The 24,996-nt window shown below is 53.9% G+C and overlaps 2 protein-coding genes across 2 annotated transcripts; one reads left to right on the top strand and one right to left on the bottom strand.

Annotated features, from left to right (window-relative positions):
• The first annotated feature begins 3,777 nt into the window (after positions 1-3,777).
• TENT5B (terminal nucleotidyltransferase 5B) lies at positions 3,778-10,645 on the top strand. Its single transcript, XM_060081329.1, has 2 exons — positions 3,778-4,238; positions 8,766-10,645. The coding sequence occupies exons 1-2, from the start codon at positions 3,975-3,977 to the stop codon at positions 9,786-9,788; spliced, it is 1,287 nt and encodes a 428-aa protein (XP_059937312.1). The 5' UTR covers positions 3,778-3,974; the 3' UTR covers positions 9,789-10,645.
• A 3,157-nt stretch (positions 10,646-13,802) lies between these two features.
• On the bottom strand, positions 13,803-20,351 carry TRNP1 (TMF1 regulated nuclear protein 1). The gene is made up of 2 exons (XM_060081316.1): positions 19,365-20,351; positions 13,803-14,541 (listed from the first exon to the last, which is right to left on the bottom strand). Exon 1 carries the CDS (start codon positions 20,247-20,249, stop codon positions 19,536-19,538), a length of 714 nt encoding a protein of 237 aa, XP_059937299.1. The 5' UTR covers positions 20,250-20,351; the 3' UTR covers positions 13,803-14,541; positions 19,365-19,535.
• Between the last annotated feature and the right edge of the window lie 4,645 nt (positions 20,352-24,996).

The raw sequence follows: 24,996 nt of genomic DNA, 5'->3' as shown, positions 1-24,996 counted from the left end.
ATGACTCCTATGTCAAAAGATTATGTTCTGAAAATTGAATGAGAAACTGCGTGGAAAGTGCCTGGTGTGGGTCTAGGAACAATGCACTCAGTAATGTGGGCTGATCCCAGGATGCTCCTGCCTCAGGTTCCAGAGCTGAGGGGCCAATGTAGGGACCAAGACTCTCCTGGGACCTCTTCTTTCCCACCACCTTAAATCATAGAAGGTGTGAATGGAAGAGCCTGACTCCTATTTCTCTCCCATTTTACAGAATAGGAAACTGAGGCCCAGATAGGTTAAGTGTGTCACTTATGAGTCAATTATTATACAGAGTAAGTTCCCTTTTAAAATCAGCTGGAGTCAGAATTAAGATGGGAAATTTGTACAGGGGGGAAAAGGCTCATATATAAAATTTGAAAGCCAGTTGGACTCTTCAGGATGTACTTCAGCTGTCATTATCCCCTCCATTCATTGGAACAATTAAAAGTTGGTCTTGGTGAAACTGAAAAACCCTATGAGTTTACCCCTGCTCTTGTCTTCTCTCTCCTCCTCCTACATCCCCAAGTCACACCCGCCTCCAACACTAAAGTTCAGGTCCTGTGATTGGTCAAACATTGGACCAATTAGCTTTGGAAATAGAAGTGTCAACAGAAGGGTGATTCACAGTGCATGAATTTACTAATTGCTCTTCCTAGCCCAGGCAGAAGGAAGGGGAGAGGAAAAGAGATCTCTAAGTTTCCTTCCTTAGAGAACTTAATTCAAGTGTATGGGGTGGGCACAGCACCAGCCCACACTACAAGGCGCTGCCCCTGTGTAGTTCCAGCCCTAGCCAGTCTCCTTGGGGTAAATCCCTTCTGCTTTCTGGACCCCAGTTTCCCCATCTACAAAGTGGGAAGAGAGTAAACAAAATGATTGCCAAAGGGCCTCTCAACTAAAGCCTTCAGAGTTCTAGGAATATGTAGCTTGACACCTTCTCTGCTGCTCTGGCTGTCCAGGGACAAGCATGGGGAGATATGGCAGAAGTGAATCCAGCAGACACAATGGAAATGTCACCTCCTTAGGGAGGACTTCCATGATTACACCATCTAATGATGTATATTGATCTCTCTAGTTCTCTTCCCCTCTCTTGCTATATATTTTTCACACTCACATACACCTGTGGCTGCTCTCTCTTCCATTTCCCTGTTTTTAAAATTTATTTATTTATTTATTTATTTATTTATTTAGGCTGTGCCAGGTCTTAGTTGCGGCATGCAGGATCTTTAGTTGTGGCACGTGAACTCTTAGTTGTGGCATGCATGCAGGATCTAGCTCCCCGACCAGGGATCAAACCCAGGCCCCCTGCATTGGGAGGGCACAGTCTTACACACTGGACCACTAGGGAAGTCCCTGTTTTATTTTCTTTTTAGCACTATTCAAAATGTCTTATTTATTTACTTACTTGACTATTGTCTTACTACACTTGAATGTCAGTTCGAGAAGGGCAGGAACCTTGCCTATCATATCCCAGGGCCTAGCCCAGCCCCTGGTACACAGTAGGTGCTTAGTATATCTGTGTTGGTTGATGAATAAATAAATGAATGGATCTTGTGGGTCCATTCATCCAGGGTTATGCCAAGCATGACTCTGTGATCTGTGCCAACTCTTTTAAGAAGAGGAGGGAATTAGGGCTCTGGAGTCAGGAGACCTGGGTTCAAGTCTCACACTGCCAATTAGTAGTTGTATGACCTTAGGCATGTCACTTGACCTCTCTAAACCTTAGGTTCTTCATCTGTAAGTTGAGGATAATGATGCCACTTCTTGAGATGTATTTTTAGGAATTAGAGATCACATATATAAAGTATCTGGTACATAGTAGGTTATCCAGTAAATGTTAGTTTCCTTTCTTTTCCTTCCTCTGCTGGGGCATGGAAGTGATAGGTCAAGGGTTTGGAGACTCTGGGTTTGGTTGAAGTATATTTTTATCTATTTCTTATCTTTCAAGAGGAGGTAAAACAAAATAGCAAGCAACTGCGCTGAGGACAGTGCAAGAGACTTGCCCGAAGTCACAAAGCCAAGCAGTGGAGCAAACAGCAGGTCCCCACCCTGGGGGCCAGAGGAAGTCCCTGACCCCAGATAAGATGGAGGGAAGGAGGGAGGGGACAAGGGCAGGCTCTTGCTTGGGCTGGCCTCCAGACAGAGGAAGCAGCTGCTCTAGTCTGAGAGTCAGGCTCCTGGGATCTAGTCCTAGGTCTGTCTGAGACAACCTGGTGACCTTGGAATATAGTTTACCATTTCTAGGCTTTGGTTTCTCTGTCTGTTCATTGGACACATTGCTCCTTGCCCAGCCTACCTTATGGAATGAGGGTGTTAGGAGAATGATATTTAATTAATTGATAGAAGAATGATGTTTAATTTAAAAGAGAATATTGCAGAGATGAATCAGACTCAATTTCTAAAATTTTGCCACAAGCACATATATTTAAAATAAGAAAAAAAGATTAAAAGTAACAATAATAAGCCTCTTCCCACTAGGCTCTGTAAAGTGCAAGAGAAAAACACGTAAACGTATTATTTCAATAGAACATATGAAAATGTTTTGCCAACTATAAATAATCAAATCAAATTTTTAAAAAAATTTATTGAGCTCCTTCTCTGGAGCAGATGAGGAAACTGGCTTAGAGAGGTTTAGTGACTTGCCCAAGGTCACACAGGACCTAAGAAAGGTAAGAGGCTGGCAGGAAAGACTTCCACCAGCTGCCCAGGAAGCTCCTGCCAGAAGACCAACACCCCAGTTCCAGCTTCCCTCCAACCTCCAGCCCCGTGAAGGCCCTGGGTCTGCTCAAGTGTAGTGGAAAGAGCATGCGCCCACAGATTCTATAGCGCAGATTCAGCACCAGGGCCCCGTCTCACCTACTGTGTGACCTTGAGAGAGTCAGGCCCCTTCTCTGAGCAGGTTTCCTCACCCCTAAACCAAAACATTAACGCTGGCCAGGCAGTGATGTACTCAAGAGAGTACATTTAAAAAGTATTATGCTTCCCTGGTGGCGCAGTGGTTAAGAATCCGCCTGCCAGTGCAGGGGACATGGGTTTGAGCCCTGGTCCGGAAAGATCCCACACGTCGCGGGGCAACTAAGCCCGTGCGCCACAACTACTGAGCCTGCGCTCTAGACCCCGCGAGCCACAACTACTGAAACCACTGCAATGAGAAGACCGCGCACCGCAACGAAGACCTACGCAGCCAAAAATAAATAAATTAAAATTTTTTTAAAGACGCTATTTCCAAATAAAGTCACATTTTTTAAAAAAAGAGTATCTACCACAGTATACAAGTTTGTTACCTTTTCTCAACTCTGGAAGATTGCCAGAGAGCAGGAGGGGCACTGTGTGGAGTTGAAAAAGTGGCACAATCTCTCTGGGCTTCTGAAAATAGCGTATGACCAGCACCAGGCCGGGTGATTTCGAAATTCCTTCCAGCGGGGGTGGGGGGGATCTTAGTGGTCCGACTCCACTACAAACTCCACAGGTCACTTCCCTCACGTCTGCCCCTGGAGGGCGCAGTCCCTTTAAATCCAGGCCCTGCCTTCTGCCCGGGCCAATCACGGAGAACAGAAGTTCTTTAAGGACCAAAGGAGGGAATTCTGCCGGAGAAGGTGGGCGGGGCAGGGGCGTGCCTTCCAGCCAATCGGAATCTTCCTGGTGACCAGTGACTCACGTGCAAAGCTCTGCTGACCAATGGTAGGAGCGTCGAGAGGCGGGGCGGTTCCCGCTGTGTGACAGCAGCCGGGACCAATGGGCGTGTCGCCCGCGGCCTATAAGAGTCGGCTGGGCCCCCAGGCCACAAGCTTTAGGGTCAGTTTTGGTCTTTGCCGTCGGGGGTGTGCCCTGGGTTTGCCTCGCTGTCGCTGCCGTCCGGCCCCGCGCCCTCCGCGTTGGCCTCGGCCCAGCCGCTCTCCCTGCCCTCTTCCCCTTAACCGCCCCCCGGTTTCTGCCGTCGGGGCCCCGGGGCCGGGCTAATGATGCCTTCGGAAAGCGGAGCGGAGAGCCCGGACCGAGCGACTGCACAGGTGGATACCGCTGCGGCCTCGGTGGTGGCTACGGCCGCCCCGGCAGGCAGCGGCCCGGACCCGGAGGCCGCATCGGCCTCCCTCGGACGGCACCTGAGTGGGCTGAGTTGGCCGCAGGTGAAGCGGCTGGATGCGCTCCTGAGCGAACCGATTCCCATTCATGGGCGCGGCAACTTCCCCACGCTGAGCGTGCAGCCCCGGCAGATCGTGCAGGTGAGAGGCGCTGGGCGGGGATATGGGGCTGAGGCTCTCGTGGCTGGGAGGCTCCCGGAGTCTGTTCGATTTGCTGGAAAGCTAAGAAAACAAGGCTCAGAGAAGGACAGGGGCCGTAACAAAATCGCACGACATTGATGGTAGTCCATACCCTCCTCCCCCTGCACCTCATACTCTCTCCCCACTTGACTTTCCCGTCCCCCGCCCCTTAAGGAGCCCCAATTCCGCTCGGACCATTCACCTAGGCCCTGGCTGGGGGAGGGGCGGGAAATGGGGAGGGACCTGGCCGTGGAGGAAGAACAACCCCGACAACAGATGCCAGGCAGCGCTGGGTGGGTAGATGTACATGCTTGAGTCCAAAATAGTTCTTTTCGTCTCTAAATCGTCATCCCCGGGTCTCACCCTCTACCTCTTCCCTCTCTCAAGGTTCTAGGAGCAGACTCTGTCCTGTGGTCCCACAGCGCATGGCTCAAGAGCCCCCTCGCTAGGTGGGAAAGCTGGGAAATTTCAGCAAGGACTCCCTCCCTCTCAAGTAGTGTTGTGGCAGAAGGAGATTAAGCCCCAGTCCAGACCTGATGCCTGCATGCTGGAGGGCAACATCAGGTGTCCAGTTTAGGTGTTTCTCTCCCTCCCCAAGATTGGAAATGAGGGCCGAGTCTCTGGCCCCAAGCCCCACCTCTCTCCTGCGGAGCAGAAGAGAATTCTGGCAACTGTTCTCCTCTTCCACAGACTCCCTCTTCCCTTTACCTGACTCTCAACAACCCTAAAATTGCTCTTTCACCTGTTAGCCCAGGCACTGTCATGCCCTGAAATATCAGAAGATGGTAATTATTGTATGCATTTTATAGCTGGGGAAGCTGAGGCCCCAAGACGGGCAGCGAGCTGCCTAAGATTACCTAGAGGGGAAAATCAAACCTAGAGAGTCTTGGGTCTTCCCAGGAGCCGGTTACTGCAGGTTCAAGGTTTTCCCACCTCTTCCCCAGTTCCCAAGACTCAACTTCTAGGTGTTAGCAGATAGAAGGAACCAGAAAATCTAGCCACAATTCCTGCATATTCCTGCCAACAGATTGACTTTCTTTCTGGGGAAGTGAACCATGCAAGCTAGGTGAAGCAGGCCACCCCCCTGCTCCTTCTGCCTTAGCTTCCACAGAGGGGGGAGTGGTGCTTGCTGGGGGATTACCTCGCCCTCCCTCCCAAGGAATGGGAGGGGGTGGGGACAGATTCCCCAGGGCTGACTCATCAGTGGTGCTCACTGAGGCATTTCTTGGCTGCCCCACTGTCATGGGGTAATTAGGAAACCAGTTGAGGCTTTTCTCCCCTTGACAGTCAGGTCAACCTTGGGGCCCCAAATGCTGTCTCTAGGACTATTGTCCCAGGCATGAACCCAGTGTGGCAATTCACCTCTGCACCATGCAGTGCCCTGGAGGGGAAGTCCCTGCCCCTATCAGTATGGTCCAAACTGCCTTTACTGGTGTCTGCTCTGTGCCAGGCCCTGTTCAGGACACTAGGGGCATAGATGTGACTGGGACCCAGCCTCCCTTCCTTCCAGCCAGGTGGGGGAGACTGCAGGTCAATAAGAGCTGACTCTACAATGTGATAATAGTACAATGTACTACTATCCTAGATTAGGGTCAGAAATATCACAAAACAGGGAGCTGCCGGCTGTGGTGGGGAGGGGGAAGTGGCGACTTCAGAGTTGGACTGGGAGGTTGGACATCTGGCTTCAGGGCCTGGACAGTTGTCAATTCCCTTTGCTGGGCCCAGTGTCCCTATTTGTTCAATGGGGATGGGTTGAACTGCTCTCCAACTCCCCTTCTGCTTCCAGAATCCAAAGGAAACAGGTGCCTTCACCTGGTGTGAAGAAAGTCCATCTCCTGGCAGGAATCTGCAGCTGGCAGCTTCACAAACTATTGGGATATGTGTATGTGTGTGTGTGTGTGTGTGTGTGTGTGTGTGTGTGTGTGTGTGTGTGTGTGGCGGGGGGGGTGGAGGTACTGGTTTTGTGTGGGGGGGTGCTGGTTGTTGATTTTGGGCTTCTCACTAGTGCTGAGTTGTCCGATGGTTCAAGAATGGGAGCCTTTCTCCCTCTCTACCCCCACAAGGTTTTCCTACAGCAGTGATCTGGGCAGTTAGAGATGCTATTCTTGCTTGTCCCCTGGGCTAGAGGGACCACACTCCTGTAGGAGGCCCCCTGCTCATAGCTCTAGGAGGACTGGTTTTAATTAAGTTCAGCCACTTATTGGCTGCGTGACCCTAAACAAGTCCTTTGCCCTCTCTGGGTCCAGAGGATTGAATTAGACTCTGATCTCTCCAGCTACACCTAGAGGGCCTGCATCAAGTGGCTCTGGATTCAAGTTTTGTAAGCCTGCTGGCTGACAGCACCTATGGTCTCCCTGCAGGTCTCAGCAGCAGCCTGGGAGCAGAGTGGTTTGGGGGAGGGCCTTGGCACAGAAGAAAGGAGGGTGCAGCCACTGCCCCCTCCATGGCTGGAAAGTCTGATTCAGGAGGCTCCAAGCTGCCCTGCAGTCCTTGGGTGTGGCGGTATCTATCTGGGGACTGCCTGCCAAGCTGGCTGTAGTCACACCTGGGAAAGAGACAACAGCTGCTGGCTGGCTGGCTGACACGGCCGGCCCTACGGCCTGACACAGGCGATTTAACAAGGGTACTCCTACCTACTCACCAGGCCAGCTGCCATGCCCTAGGGTGGGCATCAGCCTGGGGGCAGGAACTGGCACTGAGTAAGGCCCAGTCAGCTCTAATGGGACTTGGAGAGGGGGCTGGTCTACTTTGCAGGTCTGCCAGTGTCCTTAGGACAAAGTCTTTGGCCCAGTTCTCCCCTTGGCCTACATGGGCACAGCTGCCAGCTGCCAGAGTGTGGGTTAGAAGTCCCACAGGCTGGACTGCAACAACTGGCCCCTTACTTCCAGCCTCCCCCATCTGCCTGGCCAGGCTTCCCCAACCCCCACCCTCCTGCTCCCTAGCTACTCTGGCCCTGGGCTTCAGTGATTGGAGGGTTGCCCTCACTTTGAAATTTTGAAAGGGAGAGAGGATTAGAACCCTACTTTCTGGCCTCTGCTCCTTCCAAACCCTGGGTTGGTAATGTGGTAGAAAGAAGATAGACTTTGGAGTCAGCCATACCGGGATCACCTCTGGGTGATCTTGGGCAGGTAACTTCACTCCTCAGTTTCCCCATCTATAACTTGGAGATTTTAAAGATCTATTCCCCATAGATTCTGGTAAGAAGGTCCAATGCCTGGCACCCAATAGGTGCCGAGCCAATATTCCTCTTCTCCTGCCCCAGCTGCCTGGCCCCGCAGGTCCCTGATGGCCAGATGTTTCCCCCCACCATAGCCATGATAATACCTTCCCCTAGTCAGGGTCCTCCTCCTGGAAGCTTTCTGGAGGGAGTCGCCCGCCTCAGATTGCCCCACTGCAGCTTGCCTCCTCAGCACTTACGTGCATTCTTTGTAGTAATTCCCTGGGAGGCCAGTAGAGCAGCCTGGTCTGGAGCTGACTTGGCAGCAAGGCGGGGTTGCAGAATCGCTCAGGGTAGGAATGCTGCCTGGTCACTTTTGGTGTGTGAAGTACTCTGGGCTGCTGAGAAAACTGAATGTCTGGGTCCAGGGATTTTGACCCATCCCCTCACCCAAGAGCAGAAAGAGTTTGGGTTTCAACTTCCAGCCCTGCCATTTCTGAATGGCTTCCTCTCTGAGCCTTAAGTGTTTTACCACTATAAGCCTCAGTTTCCTCATCTGTAAAATTAGTCTAATATTTGCTTCTCTGTGTCCTTGTAAAGATAAATGAATGTGTCATAGTCAAAAGAGCACGCATGGACTTGAGAATCCAGCTGTCCTGGGTTCTAGTCTCAGCCCGACTACTCTCTGACTTTGGACATGACCTCTCTGTGCCTCAGGTCCCCCATCTGTAAATTGGAGTAATAATACTCAAACAGGATTATTGTGAGCATTAATGTAGTAATGCGTGTAAACGGCCAGTTACATTCCCAACACATTTGAGCAGTTTGCATCATGTCTGGCACAAAACGAAGTGTTTTACTTGAAGTTTTAGAGAGGTGGGATTGCATACTGGTTAAGACATGAACTCTGAGTTTAATTCCCAGCTCTGCATTCACCAGCTGTGTGACTTTGGGCAAGTTACTTGGCCCCTCTGTGCTTCCATTTCCCCATCTGTAGAGTGGGAGTAATAATACCCACCTCATAGAGTCACTGTAAGATTTACGTGAGTTTATATCCTAATGTATAAAGTGCTTAGATCAGGACCTGGCATTTAGTAAATTCTATGCACGTATGTGCTTTCATTATTGCTGAGTCATTCCTCCAAACGGGTCACTCTCTAGATTAGGAAATAGAGGCTTAGGCTTAGAGAATTAAATGATTTTCCAAAGGCACAACAGCTGATAAGTGGTCAACAGTGGTTGATGTCACTGTGATTATTACATGGAAGCCCACAGCGGGCCCCAGGGGCCCAGGTTGCTGATACCTGTCCCTCCTGCCATCCCCTCTGCAGGTTGTCCGCAGCAGCCTGGAGGAGCAGGGGCTGCGCGTGCACGGTGTGCGGCTGCACGGCTCGGCCGCCAGCCACGTGCTGCACCCCGAGAGTGGCCTGGGCTACAAGGACCTGGACCTGGTGTTCCGTGTGGACCTGCGCAGTGAGGCGTCTTTCCAGCTGACCAAAGAGGTGGTGCTGGCCTGCCTGCTGGACTTCCTGCCGGCCGGCGTGAGCCGGGCCAAGATCACACCCCTGACACTCAAGGAGGCTTATGTACAGAAGCTGGTGAAAGTGTGCACAGACACGGACCGCTGGAGCCTCATCTCGTTGTCCAACAAGAGCGGTAAGAACGTGGAGCTCAAGTTCGTGGATTCGGTCAGGCGCCAATTCGAGTTTAGCGTAGACTCCTTCCAGATCCTCCTGGACTCCCTGCTGCTCTTCAGCCAGTGCTCCTCCACGCCCATGTCCGAGGCCTTCCACCCCACAGTGACAGGCGAGAGCCTGTACGGGGACTTCGCCGAGGCCCTGGACCACCTGCGGCACCGCGTCATTGCCACACGCAGTCCCGAAGAGATCCGAGGGGGCGGCCTCCTCAAGTACTGCCACCTGCTGGTGCGGGGCTTACGGCCGCGGCCCAGCACCGACGTGAGCGCCCTGCAGCGCTACATGTGCTCCCGCTTCTTCATCGACTTCCCGGACCTGGCGGAGCAGCAGCGCATGCTGGAGCGCTACCTCGAGGCCCACTTCGGCGGGGCCGACTCGGCGCGCCGCTACGCCTGCCTGGTGACGCTGCACCGGGTGGTCAACGAGAGCACAGTGTGCCTCATGAGCCACGAGCGCCGCCAGACGCTGGCCCTCATCGCCACGCTGGCGCTCCAGGCGCTGGCCGAGCAGGGCCCGGCGGCCGCGGCCTGCCTGGCCTGGCGCTCCGCAGTCCCTGACGGGGTCGTGCCCGCCACTGTCAGTTACTACGTGACCCCCGTGCAGCCTCTGCTGTCCCGGGCCCATGCCTCCTATCCCACCTGGCTGCCTTGTAACTGACTCAGACCCTGGCCAGCAGGGACTAGGCCTCTGCAGATGGAGTGGGGCCTCCAGAAGTGCATGGAGAACATGACCAGAGACAGGCAGCCTGTGCCAGGTAGCCCAGCACTGCTGCAGGGTTGGGCCTTAAACTGAACAGACCAGACTCCTCCCCCGAGTGAAGCCCCTGTGGGCTGAAGGCCAAGCTTAGATTCTTGGTAAATGGACCTTTTGGTTATTTGCACTACACTTTTGGACCAGCATGATTGTGGGATGCAGGGGAAATTCGTCTTGGGGGTCAATTGCCTTCAGGAGACAAAGAATGTTTGGGATGGTAGCTTCAATGCCTATCTCAGGTTGATTTCTGTGGCCTAGAAGGGGTCTTTTTTGGGTCGGGCCAGCCCGCAGTGAAACCAGCAGCCTCCGAGGGCCTGCAGCCCACACAGTGGCTAAAATAGGGTATGTTATGGGAACTGTCACTTTGGGTCGGGCTGGGCCACTAACTAGGAGGAGGGAAACTGAAGCATGAGGCAGATACCTAGGTTTGGAAAGGGACAGGTTTAGCTCAGTCCCCTAACACCCCTACCCCAAGCTGTCGGTTGAGGTGTGCGGTGGACAGGAACTAAGCAGCCTGGGGTGGGACACAGCCCATGCCCCTGCCGGGGTACAGCTCCCTTCCCCCATGTGCTGAGGAGTCCTCCTGCCTGGGAGCTTGTTCTCCAGAGGGTGCTGGGTCCAAAGTAGCCACAGTCAAGTGCTCCCACCCCACTGGCCTGGTTACAGGGTCCTTACATGGGGGAGGAGAGCCACGCCCCACTTCCCTTCCCATCCCTCTGTATTTGCTACTATTTAGCACTCTTAACACCTGCCAATAAAGATTGTCTACACTGAACCTAGTACCATGCTTTCTCCTGGGAGAAGGACCTTCCACAGTCTGTGGGATCTGTGGCTGCTTCCCCCAGCCTGAGTCTGGCTTGTATTATGGGAGGGGACATTTGGAGGGCAGGGTCTGAGTCCTGGGCTGTAGCTGGGGAATGCTCCTCCTTCCCCCAACACCAGCCCAGCTTGGCAACTGTCCTAGGAGCCCCTGTCCACATAGGTGTGACTTGCCCCTGGACATCACCTCAGCAAGTCTCTTGCTAAAGAGCAAATATTTCAGTGTTTCCTACCTCGAGTCCTAATGACCCTGGACCTGGCCTCACACTCCAGTGCTCAGGGCTGCTTGACCCCAGCCCTGCTCACCCTTCCCTAACCCTTCCCAGGAAGCAGGTGGAGAACAAGCAGGGTGATTCTGGACTGGAGACCCACCCCCTAGTAGTGGCAGCTAGGACTAGGGGGCTTCTAGGGCCCTCAGAGCCAGAGCCGAGGCTTGGCCTCCTTGCTGGGAAAGGCTCCCTGAATCCTCCAGCTTCCTCTCTCACCCCCTACTGCTGATGGACATACTCTGGCTTGCTCTAAGCAGGTCCCCTAGAGGGGCAGGGACTCTCCTTTCCAAACGCATCTGGGGCCATGCCTGGCTGTCTGGGAGTGAGTGCCAGATGCCAGCCATAAGCTCTCAGGGAGGCTGATGCCTCAGGGCATCAGCCAGTCACAGGCCTGGACGCTGCCCACTGTTTACCCAGCCTCTTTGATCCAAGGATTGCAAAGTCCTTAACATATTCAGCCTCATTAGTGGCCTCTGAAGTGCTGGCTTTGATGGTTCCAGCCAGGGTGGAAAAAACAAGGCCGCAGAGGAGGCCCCTGGTCAGCTGGGTGAGTCCAGCCATCTCACCTGCTCACTGGGTCCCTGCTGGGCTCAGAATGGCTGGAAGGATGAGTGGAAAGGCTTTCTTTGCTTGGTGACTGAAAGCAGCCTCCCACCCCACGCTGGCCATGCCTACCCAAGTAGGGTCCTGGGATGGGGGGACTAAATTTGTTCCAACTCCTGCTTTGGGCATGAGGGGAATGCTCACAATGTAAGCACACAGGCTTAGCTTGTTGGGGTGGGGAGTGGGGTTCACCTGGACATGCTCGTTTCAGAGGAGAGAGAGCCAGAAAGCCACGGCACACTCATGTGTGCACTGGATTCAGCCCACGTGTGCCAGCCACCCCTCCAGGGGTGGGAACACATCAGCAAACAAAGGACCAAGATCCCTACCCTTGTGAGGATTACATTCTAATGGGGTAGAAAGAAAATAAACTAAATTATATAGCCTTAGAAGGTCAGCAATGCCTAAAAATATACATAGCAAGGTAAGGGATTGGAAGTGCTGGGTTTGCAATTTTAAAAAGGGTGAACCTCCTTTAAAGGGTGACATTTGATTGGACAAAGACTTAAAGACAGTGTGAAGCAAGCCATGTGGATGTCTGGGGAAAGAGCATTCTGGGCGGAGGGGACTTGTCAATGTACACATGCTCCTGGCAGGTGTGTCTGGGGAAGGGCACACGCGCCTGACGGTGTTCTGCTGTCAGGTGTTGTGCAGGCGCGTGTTCCCCACGAGACGTGGGAGACAGGAGTTTCCCACTAACAACTATCACTTTGCTAAGTGCTCCCCGACCACACCCTCTCAGTGCACCCTCCCAACAGCTCCACGAGAGAAGAGCAAGAATTTCCATTTTACAGACAAGGAAACTGATGCCAGAGAGGTCAAAGAGGTTTGTCTGCCCCCAGAGCCATTGCTGTTAACCCCTACACCATCCTTCCCCTACACTCTGATTTCACATGGATGAGAGTGACAGTATGTCTCCTGTACATACATGTGACAGAGAAAAAGTTTGCATTACTGTTTGCCAAGTTTGTACATTTTCTTAATGCAACTGTGACACCAGCCATGGCTTGTGGTGACTATGTCAGAGGCCCATGTGGCAGCAGGTGTGCCCGGGGGTGTTTGGGAGAGATGTAGTGTTTCAGGGTGTGAAAAAAACACTGACTCAGTGGTTAGCATTGTTCTCTCATGGGCAGTTCCTGCAGCCATCTAAGATGCCAGGACAGGAAGGAATCAAGAACTGGGAATCAGAGCCAGAGAGGGGAAGGCTGAGGGAATAAAGACCCATCCCCCATCCCTAACCCCACAGTGCTCTCCAAGCAACAGTCCACTCTCCCCCTGTGACCCGTGGTGGGTGGGGGGCGCTCCAGAGGGGGAAAAAGCCTTGCAGTGACCTTTAGGGAATGGAAGATAATGCCCTCAGGCAGTTGCATGATATGTCGGCCCTTCCAGTCCCACTCTCCGCCCTTCTTCAGGCTCTGTGCCCTTGGGAGGCTGACCTCTACGGACTGTGCATCAATGACCCCCTTGTTCCCTACCTCTCTGTTGGGTTCAGCCAATGAGAGTCCCCAGCAGGAGATACTGGAGAGAGGAGGAGAATAAGGTGTTTATTCCCCCTGCTCCCTTCCCATCAGGTCCCCATGGTTGCCTACATCTCTCAACCAAAGACCACTGCTCCTGTCAGGGGCCCTCTCCACACAGCTGCACTCTCTGGGTCCATGTGCCCTCCCCTCCCCTCTCCTCTCTTACCCCTTCGGGCCCAGGAGCTGTAATGGCTTCTCCCTGTTGCTAGCCCTGGAGAGCTGCATATACCTTGTTAGTTTCTTAAGCCCAGCCCCCGTCTTTGGAAATAGTCCCTTTTTAAGTCTCTGCCCAGTTTGAGGGTGCTGTGTCTCCTGCTGGGAGGCTGAGTGACAGACAGATCCATCCATTCACCAGCACGGTCACACACAATCCTCCAGGGATCACCATGCTGCCATGTTATCGCAAACGCACTCGCATCCCTTCGTGTCACACAGTCTCACACGTGCATCCCATCCCCTAGTTTCCTCAACACATCCTTATTTGGGGAAGACTCCATAAAGAGGGTCAACTTTGAGCCAGGTCAAGGGAGAAGTCAGTCTACAAATCAGTAAGCAGGCCCAGAGTGCCAAATGAAACTAAACAGAAGCTGCTCAAGGAACTGCCAACTTAAAAGAGCCGTGACAGACACACAAAAAGGAAAGGCGGCAACGCCACTCACAGAGTAAACCTCAAAGCCACGCATGCTTGTCTCACATCACTGAGATTTATTCAAGGAACTGATTTATTCAAGGAACTGACTCTATATGCGTTCATTTTGTGGACTCTACAAGTTTTCTGGGTTATGTGTGAGTCAGTGTGGCCCCCTTCCCTCTACCATCAGAATATTTGAATAAATGTGCTCCCTTTTTTCATTTAAAACTTAGAATTATGTTGCCAACACCTCTTCCTGAGAAAGAGGTGTGTCCCCCGGGAGCCAGCAGCCCATTACCTTTCTGAGGGGCCGCAGGCACATGCCCACCTGGAGAGGGCAAGGACGGTGAATGAGGGGAACTGAGGGATTGCTCAGAGCAATGTTTCCCCTCAAACAGGTCTCCTCGTGCTGTTAGACTGAGAAGCAACAGCATCTCCAAAATGGGGACCCCAGCTGCACTGTGACTTGTTTAAGAATGATGACATTTTTAAAAGAGATCCTTTTCACTTTCACATTGGAAAGCTTTGCTGCACTCTTAAACAATCTGATTGCGTCTCAAGGACTTGTCGTAACATCTTCAGTTGTACAGTGTGAGCCAAAGTCAAATGCAGCATATAGAGAGAAATTCATAGTATCGGCAACTTCCCCAGAATCCAGCCCCTTGCCACTGTGAAGTGAAAGGCTCCTGTGAAGTGAGGAGGGTGCCATGCTTGTGTAGGGTCAATGAGAGGAGTCTTCCTGAAGGAGGTGCCCAGGGAAGGAGCAGAATCCAGGAGTCAGATCCAGAGTCGAGGCTCGGAGGAGCTGGGAGGAGCTGGAAAGAATAATTTCAAGAGCTTTAACTGTCTCTCTCCCATAGCCACCCAGCCCCACCCACACCCTTCGACATCTACCTCCTTTAGAGGGGCCATTGTGGAGAGAAGGTGCAGGGGCAATATTTTGGAATCAGGCTCCACTCACTCCCGCCCTGGAAGGGGTGGGGGCTCCTGGGGTGAGCTGCCTTGGGCCTCTGTCCTTGGCTGGGATCCCCACTGGTCTGAGCAGCTGGAATGGAATGTTCCTGGGATAAAAAGCCTGCCCCCTCCTCCACCTCTTCCCTTATGGAGTTCCTCAGGGACTGTCATGGGGGGAGAAGGGGGACTGTTCCAGGGATGCCTGATATGGTGATGCTCTGGAGAAGCAAAGGCCCACACTGCCTGGGGGCTCTGTCCTGGCAGCTTCTCCTGGGCTAGGTAGGTTGGCTCCACCAACCATTTACAGATCTCCTCTATGTGCTAGGCACTTAGTGTGACCTCTCATTTAATACTCAAAAATTATCTCCTCCCTAACTCCCCATAAAACACACACACACACACACACACACACACACACACACACACACGAAACTGGCTCAGAGAAGGGAAGTCATTTGCCCAAGGTCTCCCAGCTGAGAAGCTCCAGGTCAGGACTAAATCCCAGGTCTGTCTAGCTCTGTTTTTTTTTTTTTTTTTTTTTTTTTTCGGTACGCAGGCCTCTCACTGTTGTGGCCTCTCCGGTTGTGGAGCACAGGCTGCGGACGCGCCAGCTCAGCGGCCATGGCTCACAGGCCCAGCCGCTCCGAGGCATGTGGGATCTTCCCGGGCCGGGGCATGAACCCGTGTCCACTGCATCAGCAGGCGGACTCTCAACCGCTGCGCCACCAGGGAAGCCCCCTGTCTAGTTCTAAGACGGGACACTTTCTGCCCCACCATGGAGCCTGTCACCCTCTTCCTCTGCCATCCCAGGCTCTTTGTTCTCCCTGGCACCAAACAGGCCAGCCCACGTATGCAGGGAGAGGAGGCAGCCTCCAAGGCAAGCCCAGGCCCTGAGCATCCTTGGCCTGCCCTTGCCTGAAGCCAGGTGTGCTGACTCAGCCTGACTTACCCCCCAAAGCCCAGACAACCAAGCAGGGGAGCCAGCCTCTGGGGGTGTGCCCAGACCTTGGAGGGGTGGCAGAAGATGCCACCTTCTGCCACCCCTCCAATGTCTGATCACATTGTTTGATTGTGTCTGATCACAATGTCTGATCAATGTCTGATCTCATCCCTCCCCAGAACCAAGGACCAGGGTTCACTGTACCCAGACTCAAAGGGTGAGTTCAGAAACCCTCATTAGCCTGATAAATGGAGCCCTCATTAGCCTGATAAATGAAAAGCCACATAGCCTAATGTTTAAGGTGTCCCCCACTTAGAGGTTCTATGTCCTTGGGCAAGTCACCTGCCCCCCCCAACCCTCAGTTTCCTCATCTGTGGAAATGGGGCTAACTCCTACTTTGCAGAGTAGCTGGGAGGACTGAAAGAGATAATGGGTGTAAAGTGCTTAGCACAGTGCCTGGCATAGAGGTGGTGGTTAATATATTATGCCACAACCAAGGAGTCCCTTCCCCCATCACTCCTAGCCAGCGTGCGGTCAAGGTCTAATGTGGGAAGACATAGGCTGGGGATCTCCCAGCTTTCCCAAATACCTCCTCCCGTGCTAGCTGTAAAGCAGGGGAGGAGGTAAAGGCTCTGCTTCTCCTTCAGCTCGGAGGAGACTGGGACCCTGGGTTTTTCTCCAGGGACCTGGCTGTTAGGGGAAGGAAGCCTCCTAGAGACTGCCCACTGCAGGCCTGGAGCACTTTAGCTGTGAATTGTCGCTTCAGCCTAATCTCTAGGAAGCCACCTTGATTCCCAGGTGGCGGCGGGGCGGCGGCAGGGCGGCGGCAGGATGGGGTGTTCTGATCAATTATCAGTGTAACAAATCTGGAAGGAGTGAAACTACTCTGGGCTTTTACTCAGACGGTGTCAGCCAACAGGGGCAACCTCTCTCTCCAGGAAAGTCTTTCCTGATGGACCTTCCCTCTGAAGTCAGAGGCCCGCCCCTTCTCTAAGTGACCACCAGTACCCACACATTCTGCCAGACCTTTAAAGCTCAAAGCCTGAGAAGCCTGGGCAACAAGAGAAGAGGCTGGCTGGAGGCGGGGACACTGTGGGTTCCCAGCCTGCTCCAGGCCTTGCCCGCACGCCTGGAGAAGCAGCCCACACCGCCCTCTGGTGGCGCCGCCCAGAGGCGCCTCACTTGTCAGGGACCAGCCAAGAGAGGGAAAGGGCTCATCCAGGGGAGGGGCAGGGCCTGACTAAAAACCCTGACCTGGCCTTCCAGCCCCTCACTTCCCTCAGCTGACATTCCAGATTCACTGGTGGCAATCAATGTCCTCAGGGCACAGATCCCTCAGGATCCCCTGTACTCAGTCCAGTCCGCAGGGCTAGAATGCTGGGCCATCTAGAAAGTGTTCAGGAAGGCATGCAGGGTGGGGATGCAATATATAACCAGGGGCTACAGTTACTTGTGAAGGCCTAAAAACAGCCCTCCAACATCACCAGGGCAGGCTGCCTAGAACAGGGCTGAGGGACACAAGTCCTTGAAAACAGAGACCCTCCGATTCAGTGCTGCTTCTTGAGCCCCTGGACTGAGCAGAGATCAATGTTTGTTGATTGAGGAGAATATGAAGCCTTCTAGAGGGGCCCTGGGTGGGCCAGACAGTGGTGGGAAGGTGACTTTTATTAATTGGCTGAGGAGTAGTGGACAGACCACTGAACCAAGAGCTGGGGTTCAAGTCACTGAACACCGTGTGCCCTGGCCGAGGCCCTTAGTGAGAAGCGTGGGACATCTGGAAGTGGAGGGAGGGGACAGAGCTGCCTGTGACACTAGGACCAATCTCCATTTCCTACATATACCACTTTCTCCAGCAAGAGCCATCTCTAATTCCCTACCCGCCCCCCCCACACACACACAAAATCAGGACAAAGCTGATTACCAATAAATCCCAGAGAAAGGCAAAACTGTGGTGACACAGAGCACTTTACACCATTAGCTAAAAGCTTCTCTGGACCAAGTGTCCCTCTCCCATGCAACCCAGAAAACAAACAGTCCTGGCTGCAGCCCAGCGCTGAAGCCTGAGCTCCTCACTGTGTCACCTCCAGGGAGTCCTTGTCCTTTCTGGGCCTCTAGATCCCAAATGACCCAAGTAGCTTTGGAAGGTCCTCTCTCTCTGGGGAGGCCAGAGGATGCCAGGGCCCCTCACTGCTCTCCCAGTCCACAAGCTCTCAGAGTCTCTGAGACCTCCTCCTGGTCTTCCCTTCCCCAGCTAAGAATGGGTTCAGGAAGTCCTGGCTGTTAGCTGAGAAACCAGGCAAAAAGTTTGGTCTGGGAAGAGGAAGAGCTAGCTGGGGGAAGGACAGGTGAGGGCCCCTGGGTCTCTGCCTTTCAGAGCAGTGCACCTGACCCTGAGGACTCTGGGATTACACCAGATTCCTGTGACTCTTAATTATCTCGTTCTACACCCTTCTCCCCATTCCTAAGCCCTGACATGAGGAGGGACAGCTACATTCAGAGAGGGACTGAGGAAACTGGCCCAAAGACAGGGCAGAGTTGTTCTAGGTCACACGGCAGACAAGCGGACGCCAGTTCTATCTAGCCCCTGCCCCTGGACAGCGGAGAGAGACTGTGAGGACACACACAGGCCTAGGACCTAGTTCTGTCCCTAGCTGACCTTGCCACTCCGTAAAATGAGGACTTTAAATCAGCTCCTAGGCTCCGTCAGCAAAAGCAGTGCCTGTTTCTAGGTGTGATATAAGAGAATGAAACATTCTTCCGTGATTTATGGGAAAAGACAGACCTCTGCCCTGTGTTAACCTCACTACAGCCCTTCCAAGAGGTGAAGATACCCACATCACAGACTGATAAGTGAGGCTGCGGTCAACTCAGCCAGTGAGCAGCAAAGCAGCAGCCAGGCCATTCACAGCTGAGTGGGGCAGGGGAATGGGGGGCCTGAAGGGCACGTGGAAAGGAAGAGAAGCAGATCTCCTTTCAGGTCTGGCCCTTTAAGGCCCCACTTTCTAGAATCTAGAAGCCAATGACATACCTGCCCCCCTGGGGCCTGTTAAAGGATGTCACCTGGCTCCATCCCTGGCAGAGCCATCTTAGTGACAGGTTGGGAGGGAGCCCCTAGGAGAGCCGGCAAAGCTTCAGGCAGTCACCAAACACCCCACCCTGGTCATCTGAGTCAGACTGTACTCTTAGCGAAGCTGCATGAGGACCTGAGAAAAGACCTGTCTCCTAGAAGTGGAAGGTCCTAAGTATAAGTATGATGGGAGCAAATCCGTAGCCTCTCTGGGATTCCATCTCCCCGAATGGGAAACAGGGGCTTAGGAGAGAACACAGAGGTACATCGCTGTGCCAGCTCCCACCCCATCCTGGGGCCTCATTATTCTGGCCTCCCGAAGGGTAGTGCCAGAAAGCAGCAGCCTCAAGGGCAAGACTTCTTACAGCCCCAAGGGACCCAGGAAATGCAGCGCTGGTGGAAGGCGAGGGTGGGGTGCTGCGTCAGTGCAGGAGGCTCCAACGGGTAAAAGTTTGCTGGCAAACCCCTTCTGAGATATGAGCAGCCTCCATTTGTCCAACTCTATAATAGGGACTTACTACCTCATTCCGCCGGAAGTCTGGGAGTCGCGGCAACAGAAAGCGGACAGCTTTATTAAGGACCCAGCGGACTCCAGAAGCCCTAGGGAAGGAGGTCTGGAGCCCTGCACCGCCCCGACCCGACCCGCCCCACGGATGCACCAGCCGCTAAGACCGCACCTCAGTTTAGCCTTCTTTACTGGGCCCTCGGCCCCCCGACTGTCTCCTCCTGGGGTCGGGCAATCTGTCCATCCGCGTCGGTGACGCCGTCCATCCAGCCGGCGTCCACAATCCGTCGGTCGGCACCTCGGCGATGGCCTGTCGGGGTGGCCAGAGGTCCCGGCGCGGAGGTCAGCGCTGGGGGGAGGCGGGGCCGCGGGGCGGGCTCCGGCGGAAGGGTGAATCGGGCTCGGGGCAGTGGCCCCGCCGCAGGCGCCCGGCGCCCCAGGGCACGCAGCCGCCCAGACCGAGCGCAGAGGCAAGCAGCGCGGGCGGGCGGCCGCGGCGGCCGCGGCGCGAGCCCTTCTTGAGGCGTGACCCGTGCGCCGCCAGATAGAGCTCGGCCTGCGCCACGCCGCCGCCCAGGCGGCCCAGGCTTTCGGCGCGGTGCGCCAGGCGCAGCTCGGCTGCCAGGAAGACGCAGTGCAGCTGCAGCACGCGGCTCTCCAGCTCCGACACCAGGCGCCGGCGGCCCTCCACCTCCAGCAGTCGCCGCCGCGCTTCGGCCAGCTCAAGCGCACGGCCCCCTGCCGCCGCCGCCGCCGCCGCCGCCGCCGCCGCCGCGCCCGGGCCGCCGCCCGCGCCCCGTGCCGGCCCGGTGCGCCCCGCGCCCCCGCTAGCGCCTTGGCGCCAGCGCTGCAGCTCCTGCCCCTCGGCCGAGCCCGCCGACCCCTGGGCCACTTCGGGCTGCGGTGAGGCCTGAGCCGGGGTCGGGGTCAAGGTCGGAGTTGGGGACGGGGGCTGAGGGGACAATAGGCGCTCCCCGGGCGGCAGCGACGGGGACCCCGGTTCTGCTGACCCTTCCTGGGCCCCCGGGCCGCAGGCGCTGATGCGGCAGCCCGGCATCCCCCGCCCCCCGGCGGTCCGCAGCAGTAGGTCCGCGGGTCTGGCTGGCTGTCCCCCACGCTGGGAAGGATGGATGCCTCAAATCAGAAAGAGACGCGGCCACAGCCCCCACACTAGCGCCAAGGCAGCCGCGAGTGCGTCTTATAGACCATGGGGCGGAGCGAAGGGCAGCACAGCCAATCAAAGACTAGCATGCCCTGAACCCTCCTCCCCTGCCCCGCCCCGTCAGGACACTGCCCAAACCCTTCAGGTCCCTGGTCCTTCGACCCAGGCTGCTCTGCTAGGGCATCCAGTCCCTATCCACCTCCTCCAAATTTTGGGTGGAAAGGGGACCGCATCTTCTCTGGCCTGGCCCCTGAGTCATAAGCTCTAGTAGCTAGTGCTTAGAAATCATGGACTCCTGTCCCCACCTGTGGTAGGCTTTTGCCTGAAGCCACACTATGTGACAGTGAAAGCCTGAGACACAACTCAGGAGGCTTGTCTCCTTGCACAGTACCAAACGCTGCCCCTTGGCTGAATCGGCTCTACCTGGTCTCCTGGGCCACAAACTTCACCAGGACCACCTTCTCCAATCTCCCTGCGGCCATGCAGAGGTTAACACAGGGGGGCGACTGGCCTCCTGGTGGGGATCTGGCAGTGTTGGTTCCTCAAGCCCTTCACTTGCAGAACAAACCTCAGCACTGCTGCTGAGCTTGGCGCGGCTTTCGCAAATCTTGGTGGCCCCCCAGGGGAGCCCCACCCCTCAGTGGGCAAAATTCTTTCCAAGCCCCTGCTCCTGTCTGCTCCTCCCAGTAGGTGCCCCCACACCTATCACACAGAGCGGGAAACAGACCCAGAAGGTGTAGTGGAGCCTTGCCCAAGGTCCGTGGCTCAATCTGGACCGCCGAAAGGGACAAGCTCATCCATTCATGCCCTCTGGGAACTCAGATACCTGGGTCTCCTCACTGTCATTGAGGGGACCCTGCTTAACTGGGACTTTAGTCATACTGGCAAAACGATAGAACTGAGCTCTAGCCATTTTTCCCACAGCGGAAGTGATCTTGCCATACCCCCTCCAAACATTGACCCAGACGCCATGGCACTGCCATCCACTTGAAAGTGCCATCAGAAATGAAAGGGCTCTGTGTTGGGCGGTGGCAGGGTCTGTAGGGCCAGAAACCAGCCGAGACCAGTTGGGAAGAACTGCAGCAGACGGTGGGCTCAGGGGACCTGCCGAAAGTGTGGCCAGTGTGATTACCGCCCCAGGCTGAAGAGGAGGCTGATGGGGGCGCTGCACTGGCTTGATGTGGAGGAGAAGGAGGACTTTGGAGCACACCCCACCCCCACACCACCCCGCCCCACCTCCGCATCATGTTCTCTAAGTGCTTTTAAGTGCCTTAGATTGAGTGATTGGGACTCGTGGGCGAGACAGCTCGGCTCCTGAGAGGCAGCTTAGAAGGGGCTCGGAGAGGACGGTGAGGTCCATGAGGGGGCGTCAAGCTCAGTGAAGGGTAAGGGAGGAGGACTTTGAAGGAGGGAGTGAGGGGGAGGGTGTTCAGTGACGGGAGTAGCGGAGGCTCAGGGCAGGGCGAGGGGAGGGGCTCAGTGAGGGAGGGGCTCAGTGAAAGTGATGGGCCCAGTGAGGGGAGAGGGGTTTAGTGGGTGCATTTGTGCTAGAGGCTCACAGAGGGAAAAGAAGGGAAATTCAGTGAGGAGGATGGGGTTCAGGGAGTCAGAGGGGCTCAATGGGGATGACGGAATGCCCTGCTGAATGGTTCATCCCTTTGAATGGTCTCCTTTGTGTCATCAAACTTTGTGTCTTTCTCTGTGCAGAAGATCCCTCCCGCATCACCGTGGGGAGATCTACAGGTGTTTTGCCTGCATCAGGCAGATCACTGCTCCCAACTTCGGGGGATGAACCAAGGGGAACAAGACTAGGACTTACGCCCATCTCCCACCATCAGCCAGATCCAGAGAACCAGTCAGATCTGAGTTCAAATCCCACACACACTGCCCACCTGGGTTACCTTGGGCAAGTTGTTTCTCTGAATAGAAGGAGATACTCAACCTATATTTGTTGAATAGATGAACATTCTCTCTCCACAGTACCCCTAAAGGAGGGGCATCAGCAGCCTTTGTTCCTGATGAGAAACCAAAGCCCAGAGAAGTGAAGAGACTCGCTCAAGGTCACACAGCAGATAAGTGGCCAAACAAAGATTCAAACACAGATGTGACCCACCCCAAAGTCATAGCTCACCTCCCTGCTGTTCTCTGATATGTCCCCTGTTCCTATCCTCTATGGCATTTCCCACTAGTCATATATAAATATGTATTTGTTCATAGTTTAGTTACTTAACAGTCTCTCCTTAGACTGGTTTTGCTCAGCATGAGATTCCCTGAATTTAGGTAGAGTGCCTGGCCCCATAAGGCCACTCAAACGATATTTGTTTGAATTGAAAAATAATACAAGGGTAGACAGAGCTAGTTGAGAATAGAGAAGTCCCCTTCTTCATTCATTCATTTATCCATTCATTCTTTATTTCACTCACTCAACAAATTTGATCATTACCTTCTCTGTTGAGCTGGCTGCTGAAGGTACAGCAGTGATCAGATGGGGCCCTGCCCTCAGAGAGCACACAGCCTAGGGAGGACACAGGTGACTGCAGTTCAGTGAGGTATCTCCTGGCATAGGAGAAACACAGTGGCTGTGCGAACGAAGAACAGACACTGAGCTGGGTGGGGAGGGGATCAGAGAGAGTTCCCTGCAGAAGATGATATTTAAACTGAGACCTGAAGGATGAATCAAAGTGTGAGATGGATGCACAGATGGTGGAGGGACAGGAAGGGAGAAGGATTCAGGGTAGGAACAGCATGAATACAGGATCAGAGGTGAGAGAGCTTTGGCATCTCCCAGCTTCCTTCCCAGCTTCCTTAATTGCCCTGAGCTCCATGCTCCCAAGAATGGGCAGGGGACACAGCCAACCACCTCTTAGGGCACAACCAGCCTGGGAGACACAACATTAGGAATTAGAAAATACACTTTTATTTATTATTATTTTAAAATTTTATTTATTATTTATTTTTGGTTGCATTGGGTCTTCATTGCTGCACACGGGCTTTCTCTAGTTGCAGCGAGCGGGGGCTACTCTTCGTTGCAGTGCGCAGGCTTCTCACTGCAGTGGCTTCTCTTGTTGCGGAGCACGAGCTCTAGGTGTGCGGGCTTCAGTAGTCGTGGCACATGGGCTCAGTAATTGTGGCTCGCAGGCTCTAGAGCACAGGCTCAGTAGTTGTGGCACACGGGCTTAGTTGCTCCATGGCACGTGGGATCTTCCCGGACCAGGGCTCGAACCCGTGTCCCCGGCATTGGCAGGCGGATTCTTAACCACTGTGCCACCAGGGAAGCCCTAGAAAATACACTTTTAAACTCTAATGATTATTCTTTTTTTCTGATCTTCATCAAAGTTATGCATTCCTTTTGTAGGAAAGATAGCAAATAGAGAAAATACTAAAATATAAAAAAAAAGAATAGAGAGGAAAGGCATGTGGAATTGGAGAGACTTGAATTTGAATTGAAGCTCAGTTCTTTCCTAGCTGCACAACCCTGAGAAAGGCACTTTTTCTCTGTGAACTTCAGGACCTGAGGAATGGAACCACTAATACTTATGGCACAAAGACATACAAAGATCAAGGATTTGTCCAAGGTCTCACAGCGAGTCATGTCTCTCTGTGGTCTGAGTCAGAGGTCTTGAAAGAGAAGAGGCAGCCCAGGGGGGACCTGGTTTCAGAGTCCTGTCCATTATACACACTCTCCTTCCAGGACAGCAGCCGGCAGAGACAGAACCTTACGGAGGGGATGGCAAGTGCAGCTGTGGCCCAAAGCAGTATCCCCTCCATCAGCTGAGAGTGGAGTGGGGCAGGAGGTCAAGGCTTGAAAAGTCGACTTCTATCCCAGCCTAGAAGATTCAAGGCCTCTGCTCAGAGATCCAACCCCTCCCTTTCAGTCTCTTCCTGGCAACCTGGGCTGGCACCCTCTAGGATGTGATATCAGTTTAATAATTTAGCAGATGCAGACAAAGATAGCAGCTCTGAAAATAACCCAGCTAGGCCCCAGCCTCCATCTCCTCTTTCCTCAGCAGACTCCCCTGCCCTCCCCCCAAGGTCTCTGGTTGCCCCACATACCTGTCAGTGCCCCTGCCCACCAGTGGGCACCTGATCCAACACCTCTTCCTTCTTCCAAACTTCTCCTCCCCCTCACCTCTCCTTTCTCTCCATTCTCATATTAAGAGCTTTTATATTAATTAGAGCTTAAAGGAATCTTGGGCTAGAAGTCAGAAAAGTTGAGTTTAATTCATCATGTGGACTAGAGCAAGTCCCTTTTCCTTGCTAAGCCTCAGTTCCCACATTTGTCAAATGAGGCCACTGGATCCCTAAATGTGGCATGAACAACATGTCTGGGTGGGGGGAGGACAGCAGCTCAGACAGGGCACTGGATATCTTTCCCAGGAAGGCACAACTGCAGTGTCAGCCATCTCAGTCAACAGCACTGCAACCCATCCTGCTACTCCAACCAGAGAGCTCACAGGTTTTCTTTTTCTTTCTTTTCTTTTAAAATGTCTCTTGTGATGAAAAATTTACCCTGGCTCTTATTCCTAGAATAAAAGGCTGTGACTTGTGTTTACAACGGATGTAGGGCTCTGTTGGTTCCACGTGCTTTTGGTGCTTCAGCACGTTTCTGACAAGTAGGAGTTTTACTTCCCTCTGGAAAGTT

This window comes from Mesoplodon densirostris, chromosome 2 (genome assembly GCF_025265405.1).
Source record: "Mesoplodon densirostris isolate mMesDen1 chromosome 2, mMesDen1 primary haplotype, whole genome shotgun sequence".
Classification (NCBI taxonomy): Eukaryota; Metazoa; Chordata; class Mammalia; order Artiodactyla; family Ziphiidae; genus Mesoplodon; species Mesoplodon densirostris.
Note: the sequence above shows the minus strand (reverse complement) of the source record. Positions and strands in the feature narration are given on the sequence as shown.